At 40.4% G+C, this 14,139-nt stretch overlaps 1 protein-coding gene across 3 annotated transcripts in view; it reads right to left on the bottom strand.

The window, feature by feature from the left end:
- LOC101743597 (unconventional myosin-IXAa) overlaps positions 1–14,139 on the bottom strand; it is a 61,960-nt gene that overhangs the window by 28,584 nt on the left and 19,237 nt on the right. Inside the window, exon 1 of one of the 3 annotated variants that reach the window (XM_038014151.2) lies at positions 806–977. The exons of the other annotated variants lie outside the window; for them this stretch is intronic. Coding sequence (XP_037870079.1) covers positions 806–896 — 91 coding nt within the window. The 5' untranslated portion in view covers positions 897–977. Of the gene's footprint in view, positions 1–805; positions 978–14,139 lie in introns of those variants that run through there. 3 annotated transcript variants of the gene reach the window in all.

The raw sequence follows: 14,139 nt of genomic DNA, 5'->3' as shown, positions 1-14,139 counted from the left end.
ATAAGGCGTGATGTGAGCTTATTGCCGGGATTCTGCCGTCATATTTAGACTTTATTGGCTAAAATAACCACTTAAAACCCTACGAGTCAACTAATCGCATCTACAGGGTTCTTTTGTTATAAAATTTATGACAAAACGCGATCGTTTCTTTCCAAACACCATCATACCAACAAATCACTTTACTAACTTATAACAGAGTAGATATTTTAATTAACCGTAGAAAGTTGGTTATGTGGCGTAAACAAGTAACAGTTGAATGCAATCATTTACAACTGAGTTAATTCCTTACACAAATCCTCGTAGTAAAACAACGCTTATCGACAACACTGCTGCGATTTGTAAATGGTAATTTACTAAAGTGGAAGAGAAAGGGTCCCGATTGCGGAAAACAACATAGATAAGCTTAACGACGACTTGATCGTCGTATAACATGTCAAATTACTAATGAATGTTGTCAAATAAAAGCTCTTAATTTCCTGTTTATGGAATTGATAATATTATAGATGAAATGACATGTTCATTACTATGTTACCTAATTTAATTGCTAAGTACTTTCAAGAATAAAACAAAAATGTGTTCAATTTTTAAACACAAAAAGTTTTTGATGATCGAAGATTCAAACCATAACGGTCTGGCGTGAGTCACTGCGTTATCACAGAGGCTCTCCGTGACGCCAAAACAAAAACCGCCTCCTGCGAGCCCCCTCCTCTACAGCGGCACCACATCCACACACGAGAGCTCGCCGGCTCCGAGCACGACACAAAAAGAAAATAACGAAGTGAAGGGGCGGGCGGAGCGCGCTCACCTTGCAGCTTCTTCTCAGTCTCCCAGAACTTCTGCAGCTCGGTGAAGTACTTGTCGAGGATGAACACCTTGGAGAGGCCGAGCGTGGCCATGGCGGGCGGCGCGCTCGCATCACACTCCGCGGCCGCGCCGCTTCTAACTCGGCGGCGTCCTCTCGCGCTCGCACACGATCGTTTACTAAAGCCTCCGCCCGCCCCGCCCCGCGGCCCGGCCGCGCAACGCTCCCCCTCACCTCCCGCCCTGCCCCCACCCCGCAGCACAGCACGAGCGACACCTACTTTTCGACTAGAAATGGTATTTCCTGAGCGTTTGAACGACCTCGATAGGTCACCGACAAAACGAGACCTGCCCATGCGCAGGATACGCACAAACGGCACTGCATTTCTTGAAGCTGCAATGCATGAGATTTGCAACTCAACTGGAAGAACGAATAAAAAGTGCTAGCTTAAAACAACGAATAAACCAAACTGGTGCTAATATTTAATAACATCAAATGTTTTTCATCGTTAGATTTCGCAGCGAAGTTTCGGTTCCCGATTTACGCCAGCATCAAGTCTCCGAGAAGGGATCGGGAGAGGCAAGTGCAGATACCGAAAGTTCATTTCGTGCATTAAGCGGACAGCGCGCGGCGCGGGCGGCGGCCGGGGGACGCGACACGCAAACAGGTTTATTTGTAAGCTCGCCGAAAGCTATGCGCCCTACCGCCCGCGCCGCACCGCGCCTGCCCAATTCCCGGCTGAATTCAACGCCACACCTAACGTTTGTGGTCGCTCGCGGTAATTATTCGAAAATGATTGCTCTCCGCGTAGTCTGTGTCCGCATACATCAAGCGTTTTGTTTCGTTGAGGAATGCGAAATGAATGAAGACTTTCCAGATATTTTGTCGTGACGCGTAAAAATCGATAGTTATAGTTCTCGCCCATTTCGGAGGTGATATAGTTATGTTTATAGGGCACGGCAAACTAAGAATACTAAGGAGCATTAAAGACTTTGACGTTGTCTCTTAAGGCTAACGGCAGGATTCGTCACGCTCACGTCTAGAAACCTAGTAAAGGAAGCGGTTGGAGTTAGCGGGTTAATTGTGTCACTGCTCCTCTACCACCTAAGAGAACCAACAAATTCAGCATAAATTAATCAAGCTGTAAACACAAGCAACTCAATAACTTTTCATTGAGCTACCCCTTCCTAAATTTTAATTAACTTAATAGCTTTTAATTAGAAACGATATAAATATTTAAACACGACTTTTCAAAGATGTTTAAGTTTATTTAAAATCATCAACAGAATCAAAGAATTCCTATACAGTTCGATTCCGTACATTCAATATTACAAAACTTGTTCCGATACGTCCCGACCTCTACGCAGACATAAGTCTAGTTAGCTTAACTGAGTTCTAGACAAAGGTTTACTTTCTAAACCGAATCGTGTTCCGAACAAAAGTTACTGCTTCGCTAACAAACACACTCTGAGAGGAGCGCCATTGATCCGCATACATAGCCGCTAGATTATCGATTAACTCACTTCGTAGTTAAAGGCATTATCATGGTTTATTGTTTGGACATAAAACACATGGACGAGTTCTACTATTCACCCGATATTTGCCGCAAATCATTCCAGTTTGACTATTATGCCCTGTAATTATGTTTTCGGTCTTACATAATCGAAATAAGCAGCGGTATTCTTTATGTAGTACCTATGGGGCCTGGTAGCCGTCTAACATAAGATGCTCCGTAAGAAATCTTTCTTTTTTGCTTAGATGGGTGGACGAGCTCACAACCTACCTGATGTTAAGTGGTTACTGGATTCCATAGACATCTACAACGTAAATGCGCCACCCACCTTGAGATATAAGTTCTAAAGTCCTAAGGTCTCAGTATAGTTACAACGGCTACTCCACCCTTCAAACCGAAACGCATTACTGCTTCACGGTAGAAATAGGCGGGGTGTTGGTATCCAACCGTGCGTACTCACAAGAGGTCCTACCACCAGTAAAGCCTATCTACTATTTGGCTATCGGAAGAGAGGTAACAGTATTAATAATCCTATTTCAGCTATCCCACCCTTCACATGACTACTTCTAATGAATCAGGTAAGGGTGTCGCAACTACCAGCTGCGCAAAGCTTTAAAACTTATCACAGAGCTCTTCATCCGTCGTGGAATATTAGCCCTCTGAGTTTCTCGCCGGATCTTCTCAGTGGATCGCGTTTCAAATCCAGTGGTAGATTCAGCGAAGCACTACTCTTGCTACGGCTAGTGTTAGCAACATCATCAGGCCTGAGCCCTGTGAGCTCACCTACTCGCTTGGTTACGCTGGCATAGCCTCTAAAGGCTAACAGCTAAGGTAGAAAAAAAATTGGAATACATTTAAGAAAACGTATTAAGTACGTCCTTACTTGGAAAAATTGGTATTTCCTATTTCCCACACAAAATATAACTAACTAATATTACCATGAACGAAGTCGAGAACCAGTCGAGTGTAGGTACGTTTTAAATTAACTGATAAGAAAAGCTGTTAAAGCCAATTAATGAGTGGCGCAATTAACGATACAAGCTCTTGGTTTTGTCATTACTTTCGTCGCTTATTAAACAAGTTTCCGATTTCCGATCCGTTTCATATGTAGCAGTTGAGGGGGCCCAGAGACCCTACTATGCGAATCATCGTCGAAGTCGTCGTGGCCTAACGGATAAGACGTCCGGTGCATTCGTGTTGAGCGATGCACCGATGTTCGAATCTCAGGCGGGTAACAATTTTTCTAATGAAATACGTACTCAACAAATGTTCACGATTGACTTCCACGGTGAAGGAATAACATCGTGTAATTAAAAATGAAACCCGCAAAATTATAATTTGCGTAATTACTGGCGTTAGGACCTCTTGTGAGTCCGCGCGGGTGGGTACCACCGCCCTGCCTATTTCTGCAGTGAAGCAGTAATGCGTTTCGGTTTGAAGGGTGAGGCAGCCGTTGTAACTATACTGAGACCTTAGAACTTATATCTCAAGGTGGGTGGCGCATTTACGTTGTGGATGTCTATGGGCTCCAGTAACCACTTAACACCAGGTGGGTTGTGAGCTAGTCCACCTATCTAAGCAATAAAAAAATATAAAAAAAAAATAGTCATCAGCCTGTATCTCTGCACTGCTGTGGGCCTCTCCCATAGTCCGCCCACAATGAATGGTCCTCCGATTTCCGCGTCCAATGTTTTCCCGCATTTCGCCGCAAGCCGTTGGTCCACTGCACCGGGCAGGGGGACACCCAACGCCGCGCTTATCGGTACTTACGTGGTCCCCAATCCAGTGCGGACGCCGTCATGAGATTCGAGCTATGAAGCTGAATTCCATTCGAACAACAACCGTTTTAACCACATAATAATTACGCATAAATATACTCATTTTGTTTTGATCGTTTGAACTATGGAGCTTAATTTAATTTATTCATTTAGTTTAGTTCGGTTTGAGATATCTTGTCGAATACACATAAATTCATATTTCATTATAAATTCATATTCTTATCCACCTTGTGGTTGTCTGAAACAGATCGCTCTTAGCGATAAGACCGCTAATTGTTTTTTTTTTTGTATTTAACGTTATGCATTGTTTTTTTTTACGTACCATAAAGAATACTCTCTCTCTCTCTCTCTTTCTCTCTTTCCAACAATAATAGCGCAAATATTAGGTATAACGCAATGATCGTTCCCAATTCTAATCAGTGGTGAAACTATTGTGCCCCCTTGCATTTTTTCTTGTGAATATCGCTCCAAATATAGACCAAAATGATAAATGTAAAAGGCTGTGTGTGTGTGTGTGTGCATGTTTGTTGCTCAATCACACAAACACGGCTGAATAGATTTGAATGTATTTTTAATGACTCTTTTAGCTGCATATAAAGCGTAATGTGGACTACGCCCATAGACACAGCCACTGGGTTTCTCGCCGGATCGTCTCAGTGGGTCGCGTTTCCGATCCAGTGGTAGATTCTGCAAAGCACTGCTCTTGCTAGGGCTAGTAAAAACGTCCTAGGTTAGAGCCCCGAGAGCTCACCTACTCGCTTGGTGACGCTGCCTTAAAGGGCTATCCCTTTAAGGCATTTTGGGAGGTAAGCTTAAGTAAAAAAAAGTTTACTACATGATTGGACATCCCCTATTATCTTACTGCAATACAATACTGCACGTGACGTGTGCTATTACAAAACGTGAGATTATTGACGTGACGTATTACAAGACCTGTTTAATAAAAATAAAAAAAACAATTTTTTTTCAATTTAATTCTATTTTTTTACATATAGACATTAGTTGCTTTACATAAAATTGCTATCGAAACTAGAGGAACGGCTGATGATCTCTGGACCACTAAATATATCACGATGAAACACAGCAAAGAAACCTCTATTTTAAAATGCGGATTTAAAATAATTTAACCATAATTTACAAGATATTTATTATTAAAATAAATCAATATTGTTCCATAATCGAACCACAAACATATAGTGTGTTATTCTCTGAGAATACTTCACGAATCTAAACATAAATAGGCACGTGTTAGTGATGCAATAGTGCATTCGCAGCTGACGTGACGTGTTCGCGCGTTGATGTCTTTTGTATTGAGAGCTTTCGAGTGAAAGAAACATGCTCATAATCCATCGTTTATCTCACGGGATATGTCATAGAATCGAGATTGGCGATTTGAAAATATATTCCTGCATAATTTTAAAGATTATTTCCGCGTTTCCAGCCAGCTTTAGGATGAACTTTCCGCCACTGTGTTTTCATTTTATGAAGATACTTCAAATAGGATGAATAATCATAATATTGAAGTCTCGATACGATTACAAACGCGATTTCTCTGCCGGATTCAACTTGTGGTGTTTATAAGCTCTTTTGCACTTATATACCTACTAATATACATACAGTAGTATTTTGTGACTTTTTGTTCATGTTTCGTTCATCCTAACAAGTTGTCACTTTTACTTATTTCTGCTGGATCTTCAGAGAAGATTTTTGCATACTGCTGACCGGTGTTGTCCGTGGGCTCCCGAAATCACTTCACTCCCAGTAGACCGTGAGCTTTTCTACATATGTAGCAACTTCAAAGTAGAGTATGCGAGTAATTTCAACGGATATATATATTTAGAATAACATTTTAATAGTCACGTCGAAACGTCGACGCATTCCATTCATACTATTAATAATTGTAATAAAGTAATAAAAATGCTATAAAAAATATAAATTTGATCCTTTAGGTTTCCAGCACCACGCCATCTATCGTAGAACGTAATAAATAAATTCAAAACTTAAAAGCCTATCGACTCCCCCGGCGGAGTTCCCACGTGTTATTGATAAAAATCAATTTCACGTCTGGTAGTTTTAAAGTAAACAACTAGATGTCGTTAGTGCTCAAAGGCGCTCTTCAAACTTATTTCAAAGCTGTCGGTCATTTTTTCAACTTTTATTCCTGTGTATTTTCATATCGTAACTTAATACTCGTAATTTTCTAAAAAAAACAATTTTTTTTTTTAATTATTAATGAGTAAACAATGTAGTCTAATGTGCGCGGTAAGATTTATAGCTGACTTCAAAAAAAGAGGAGGTTCTCAATTCGACTGTATGTTTTTTTTATGTTTGTTACCTCATAACTTATGACTGGGTGAATTGATTTTGATGATTATTTTTTTATTAGAAAGCTGACGCTTTCCGTGTGGTTTCATTTCAATTTAGTCCAGTTCTGATAGTGGTAACCATGAGAAAACCATATAAGTTTTAAATTTGCATTAAGTACGTGTGCGACAAATAGATGAATAACTCAATAACTCAATATCACGCCAACCGATTTCGATGATTTTTGTTTTTATTGTATATTAATTTGTTTTGGAATATCTTGTTTTTATTTCTAGTCGGTTTTTGTTAAAGCATGTCTATTTACAATTATTGTTTCTTGTCGAAGTACTACTAAAAAAAAACCAGATAGGGTCCGAATGTCTTGGTATCATAGATTGAAGCTACGTACTTATTTCAAGGAATGGTTGCAAAGTAGGTAAATTTTACATCAGTCATACAAAACATTATAAAGGCTAGGCACTCAAAACTATTAACTCAAAAATGTTTTCTACGCAAGATTACTACCATCATTCGTATATTTACTTAACACAAAATATTTTTGATTAAGTAGAAGACATATTTGAAGCTTTTGTATCATGTCACGACTCTGCCACCGATTCGGAATACATATTTATCTTTGCGAAAATTTCAAATCAGCACATAACTAGATCTATTAATAACGGCTGTTTGATATTCGATATAAGTATTCCCTATACATCATTGCAATTCAGTTTGCTAAATACGTCCGTGCGTATGTAACACTGAGTGAGCACGTGTTACTCTCTTTTAAAAAAAAAATATCCCATACTCTTGCATTGCAGATTCCACGCTGCTACAACGCGAGTTTGTTTAGTAGAATAAGGCACCTGCATCATCGCGGCGGGTGGCGCGGCATACTTTGAAGCTCAACTATTGACAATCCATTGACAGCTAACGTTTATTTATTGTTTTGGTGTTGACTGTACACGCTAATGTTTGTCTCAAAACAGTTCTGTGTGCGAGCGTACACTGTTTTATTTAACATCTCGATTGTCACGTTCGTGTTACAGAATGTAAATTATAAGAAAACCATTTTGTCATAAGGGTGCATGAATAGTAAAAGCTATGTTAATTTTTTTTAAATTAGTTTCGGTTTCGATATTATTGCAAGTATTCAGTATGCTTAGTTCGAGTTTTTTAACGTTCTAGATAGCGTAAAAGTTAATATGGAGTTGGAGGAATGTTTGCCTACGTTTGCCGCTAGGGGCGCTGTTCCAACTGCATACAAATTCGAGTTAACTTTTACGCTATCGAGAATGTTAAAAACTTGCACTAAGTACATTAGTGGTAGGGGTAACGATACGACGACTCTACCTCCTAACCAAAAAAGGCGCATCCTAACCCTGGACGACGTTTTTTTTCATATACATATATATATATTTTTATTGCTTAGTTGGTTGGACGAGCTCACAGCCCACCTGGTGTTCAAAGACACTCCAAAAGGCCAAAAATCTAACAAATGAGATGAGCACATATAATCTGATCATAATTTGTTGCCGCTTCTCATGGACATCGGTAATGACAGGGTCACTCATGGATATAATCAAAAGTGTTATTGGAAAATCTATATGTATAAATTATAACTTAAAAGTGATGAATTAAAACTTAAAAAGTCATCATACCTTGAATAATTTCGATGCTCATTCTTTAATAACCCCTGCATAGGATTTGGAATAACTTCTTGTAGTATGTCGACAAATCCTCAAGATTTTTTATGTACTTGATCAACGCGCCATATCTATTGTTTGGCAACTTAGCACAGCTTAGCGTAAAGATATTTAAACTTCACAATCGAATGTCAACAACACTAATTAATCTTTTACAAGAATTTTTTTTAAACACAACAACTGACAACATAATCCCGCAAAAGCTTAAACTAACAGCTGATAATATTCCAAAAAACACACCACACGAATCCGAGTCTCTGGTTTTGCGACGTTACGAGATATATTTTGTCAAATGTTCTCATTTATATATAACCATCCGCACGTGTTAAATGAAGTTCCAATGCGACGCTAATGAACGCCGATCGGCTGAGCGCAGTTAGAACTGTTTTGTGCGATTGAACGCGATGCAAACACGCAAAACGATTCGAAACGCCATTACGATACGAAGATTTTAACAGCACACGAGTCTGCGTAGATATTTATGTGTGATGGGCAAGGTAGAAGGGACAAGACCCGCCGGCCGGCCAACAAACCGTTGGGCAGATCAGATAACTGCGCTCACTGGACTCTCTGTTGCGACCGCCCTGAGAAGCCGAAAACCGAAGCAAATGGAAGCTGATGGTACAAAGAGCCACGAACGGCTTTCAGGGACACGACCTTCAGCAATGAAGTATTCGACTAAGAAGAAGAAGAAGACGAAGTTACGTTAAGCTTCTATCTTCCTGTACTTGGTGTCTCAGGAAAAAGGAACGCAAAAAGATCGATGCCTTTAAAATGTGGTGCTGGAGAAAGCTACTATGCATTCTTTGGACAGCTTTGAGAACCGATGTCTCCATTCTCGAAGAGCTGAAGGTCACCAAGCGCCAAGGTCGTGGACGTTGTTCAGTATCATTGCTGTGGGCAGATGTTATGCGCCTCACGAGCAACCGCCACTTCGAGACGGTTTGTAGTAAGCCTGGTACACTCATGCAAACTGACATGACTTGGCATAAGCAGTCCATGGCATAGGCAACCTTCCAAGTGGTCTGGTGCCTTCTACTTTGCCCTGAACGACAAGGCGCTGTATGGAGTCATTTCTTTGTCGGGAGATATGGCCAAAAAATAAACGTATGCGCCCATGCACGAGCAGCAAGTACTTAGGAGCCGGATCTTTGTGGCTTTGGTAATCTTTCTGATTCGATTTAACCTGTTGTGTATATTTTGAAAAAATATATACATGTAGGTGGTGGTGGTAGGACTTCTTGTGAGTCCACACGGGTAGGATCACCACCCCGCCTATTTCTGCCATAAAGCAGTAATGCGTTTTGGCTTGAAGGGTGGGGCAACCGTTGTAACTTTACTGAGACCTTAGAACTTATATCTCAAGGTGGGTGGCTGCATTTACGTAGTAGATGTCTATGGGCTCCAGTCACCACTTAACACTAGGTGGACTGTGAGCTCGTCATATCAATAAAGCCTCGCCTTAAGCAATAAAAAAATATAGTAATATCTTATGACGAAATTGGCACTAAATCTATAAGTTCAATAATGATCATCACCGATGTTTCAAGTTGTTCAACTAAAAAGTGCAAAGCAAATTCCGTCAACTTCTTTGCTTAGTTACTTCAATGTAGCTTATGCAGAAAGCATACTTTATTTAAACTCTCTCTGTTTAATATACTTATCAAAAATTTATCCTTAGTCGTATTGCTACAATTGGTGAATGTAATCAAGCGACCACTCAATGCATCGCGTTTAAAGTTATATTACTATCTAATTCTTGCAAAATAGAAGTCGAAAAACTAAATTGCCCTGAATACAAAAATAGGCCCGAAAGGGAGCTTGATAGCATATTGGTGAAAGTGGTGATCACTTTGAACATTTCTATGGCGAATCAGTCACACGTACCAGTTTGAAGGGTGGGAAACCAGTTCCACTATACAATTGGGATTTAAATCTTATGTATGACTCCATTTGGATATAGTTATTATTACGTTGACCTACACGACGACCTGGGCCTCGAATCAATTCGGAAATACATGAAGTCAGCGTCGGAACGATACTTCGATAAGGCTATGCGTCATGATAATCGCCTTATCGTTGCCGCCGCTGACTACTCCCCGAATCCTGATCATGCAGGAGCCAGTCACCGTCGACGCCCTAGACACGTCCTTACGGATCCATCAGATCCAATAACCTTTGCATTAGACGCCTTCAGCTCTAATACTAGGGGCAGGCTTAGGGACCCCGGTAACCGTACTCGTCGAACTCGACAAAGAGGTCGACGTGCAACCTAACCCATGCATCAGCCCGCTGAGTTTCTCGCCGGATCTTCTCAGCGGGTCGCGATTCCGATCCGGTAGTAGATTCATTCGCGAAACAATTGCTCTTGAGTTGTTAGGTCTCCTTCGGAGGCGCTCGGGCAGTTGTTAGCAAATCCCACCCCTCTTGGCTGAGCCTTTGCTCGCCCACCTGTCCTGGTGAAACTGGAAAGGCCTTCGGGCCACCAGTAAATTTTCAATCATAAAAAAAAAAAAAAAAAGTTATTATTATTGTTACGCCAGCAAGAGCAACGCCATCTATCGCCGAATAATCGAGCAAATATCGAAGGATCTAGAAGCACATGAACGCTCGAGAAGTACAACGCCATCCATTGTCAGATAGCGGAAACACAATACTCGAAATCTGTGGAATATTCTCGATAATTCTAAGGATGTAGTGTCGGCTATAAAAGCGTTGCCGAGATGGCACACAGTCAGTTAGTAATTGGAACTACTCAAAGCGAAACAGCGAACGAATCACCTGAAGCGAAGCGGAGGAAGCGAATTGAGAATTTTAAAGTGTTTTAAGTGTTCTAAGTGCTAATACAGTTTTTAATTTGTATAATTCGGCAGAATTTTATTTGTCCCGAGCCCCAGCGCGTAACATTATTCAAGTCTCTATGCAATAAAATAAGTAATAACTTTTAACTGGGACAAATCGCGTACGTTCGTATTAGGGCTCTCTGTGTTATGTGTACCAGAGATTGACATACATACTTATATATGTTTAAATATGTACATAATAAACACCCAGATAAAGAGGAAACAAATCTATTCACCACAGAAAAGCTTGCCCGATGTGGGGATTGAACTCACGACCCTCGGTGCAAAAGTCAGGGGCACTAATTACTACACCATCAAGTCCATACCAAGCCTTCAAATTTAGTTAATTTCTTCAGACCAATATCCTAAGTCAGGGGCACTAATTACTACACCACCAAGTCGGCACGATACCTTCAAATTTAGTAAATTTCATCAGACCAATATCCTAACTTGCAATCACCTCTAGTAATAATAATTAAGCCATGAACAAACGTCAAATAAAAAATGCCCCTTTAAAAATTAAAACTTTACAAGGGCTCTCACAGCAGCTTCGTGTTCGCTTAACTAATCACACGTAATAAATCATTGTAAGTGCATTACGATAAGGAGCCCGAGATAATGCGTCCTTTTAATTGCCGCGAAACATTAATGGATCGCTGAACGAAAACAGATACGGAATTAAAGCATAATTATCGCTTACTTCAAGACGGGTTTATTCGTGACTTGAATATTGTGTTCGGTGACGCGCAATTGGACAAAGCGGCCCTAAACACGTCATTTCGGATCCTCCCGATCCATTAACGGTGCTTTAAGGTACCTCAAGCACCGGTCACCGTCCTCGTCGAACCCTGCGACGAAGGGCTCGACGAGTACGAGTAAATTAACCTATAGCCCACTGAGTTTCTCGCCGGATCTTCCCAGTGGGTCGCGTTTCCGATCCGGTGGTAGATTCTGCGAAGCACTGCTCTTGCTAAGGCCAGTGTTAGCAACACTCCGGTTTGAGCCCTGTGAGCTCACTACACGTCAAAGAAAAGCTGAAATAGCCTCTCAAGGCTATCAGCAGAGGTAGGAAAAAAAAGGGCCGATCGTGCCTCTCTATCGTTTGTTCCGCGCTCTTGCTTGCACGCTCAGGCTCAGCCGGAACGTGAAACTTTTTCCCCACCGAACGACCCACTGAGAAGATCCGGCGAGAAACTCAATGGGCTGTGTCTGTGGGTTAATTCGCTCGTCGAGCCCTTCGTCGCAAGCGACGGGTTCAATGAGGGCGGTGACCGGAGATCGGACCAAGCGTTAGCTTGTGACACATTTATCTCTCTTCTCGCATGACGTTCTGCTACTGACGTTATCACGTAAGACTATCGTCCGTAAACCGACTTTACAGACAACGAATTTTTTTATTTTTATAGAACAAGCCACGGTATCTAACTTTCAGCCCCCAGACGTCCACTGCTGGACGTAGGCCTCCCACAAGCGTCGCCACGACGACCGGGCCCAGACCGTAGCTGGCACAATATTTAAATGCTTACGAATAACACATTAGTCACATGCGACCACATAAACTGTGTAGCAATCGAAAAGTCGCGTCTAATACAAACGCGTAAATTAAATATCACTACAATTTAATAAATCCTTTGATAATTCTTTTTACGAATGTTTCTTCACTGATGCCCAAGATCTAAAGGTGCGAAATGTTTAATAAAATAAATTAGATGACGTTATGTAGAAAGGAACACACTCAATATAGTCTGTCCGAACAATAGCGAGATGTCGCGTACCGCCGACGTAGAGTCGCGATAACGCCAATTAAACCAGCGCCCGGCGATAGCGCTGCGGTTGTTTATTGTGCGTTTGTAAGCCCAGCCTTTTTCTTTTTCTTTAGAGTTCCGTAGTTGAACAAAAAAAAAACACAAAACGACCGAATCCACGTCTCAACGTCACAAACATAAAACTACTTGTTTCGAGAAACGCTTTCAATACGAAACCGTTGTGTGAAATTCATTTATATTTATTTGTATTGTTTTTCTTTTGTATTTTACGTTCTACAATAATTTAAAATTTATAATTACTAAATAAAAATATGTAACAAGTGTTTTGAGTGATCAAAAAAGAAATTTGAAAAAAAATAAAGAGAAAATTTAAATATAAGGTTAATCTAAATCGTCATAGCTTAAAGAATAAAACAGCCGGTGTATTCACATCGAGCGATGCAACAGTGCCGGTATTCGAATCCCGCAGACAGGTGCTAATTTTTTTTAACAAATGTTCCCGTATGGCTTCCACAGTGAAGGAATAGCATCGTGTAATAAAAATCAAAACTCACAAAAATTACAATTTGGTTAATTATTGGTGGCTGGGCGTTTTGTGAGACCGCACGGGTCCGTACCAACACTCTGCTCATTTCTGCCGTGAAGCAGTAATGCGTTTCGGTTTGAAGGGTGGAGCAGCTGTAACGCTGTTGATGTCTACGGGCTCTGGTAACCACTTAACACCAGGACCTATCGTCCACCTATATAAACAATTTTAAAAAAATCTGTCTAAATCTGAAAAGCTCTGTGGATTAACGCGTTGATGGCCAAAAAAATACTTTAATTTTAAATTAAAACAACACTACATGACGATCACGACCACTCTGTCAAGAGTGACACGACTGAGAAGAAGAAGAAATTGCGTAACCAACGAATCCAAAATCGTGCAAAAATCAAAAAGAGTAACTAAACATTATTTTTCAAGTAGATCTTAAACGACATAAATCAATCTCTTTCACGTCAGTGCGATCGAATTTATAACGGAATAGTAAGGAAGAGTAACACGGAAGACATCCAAAATTACGTATTCTATATTGTTAGTTTTTCAAATTGTTGCTATTCGTGTAAACAGTATTTGTTATATTAATACGTGAAGCAAAAACTTTGTATCCCTTTTTACGAAAATTGCGCGGACGGAGGAGTATGAAATTTCCCACACTTATAGAGAATATAGAGAAGAAGTGCACAATGCTAATTTTTTTTTTTAAATAATGCATAAAATATACATTAAATCAATAAAGAAAACATTACACACACTACATACCATGTATTTAACGCACACATGCATGCATACTATTTATTGTCAAACTTTTGTTCTTGACGTCTGTTGTCAAATTGAGATTAAATATTGTTTGTCTTTGTTAATATTTTTTATAGGGTAGTCTTGG

Source organism: Bombyx mori, chromosome 11 (assembly GCF_030269925.1).
Source record: "Bombyx mori chromosome 11, ASM3026992v2".
NCBI classification, from domain to species: domain Eukaryota; kingdom Metazoa; phylum Arthropoda; class Insecta; order Lepidoptera; family Bombycidae; genus Bombyx; species Bombyx mori.
Note: the sequence above shows the minus strand (reverse complement) of the source record. Positions and strands in the feature narration are given on the sequence as shown.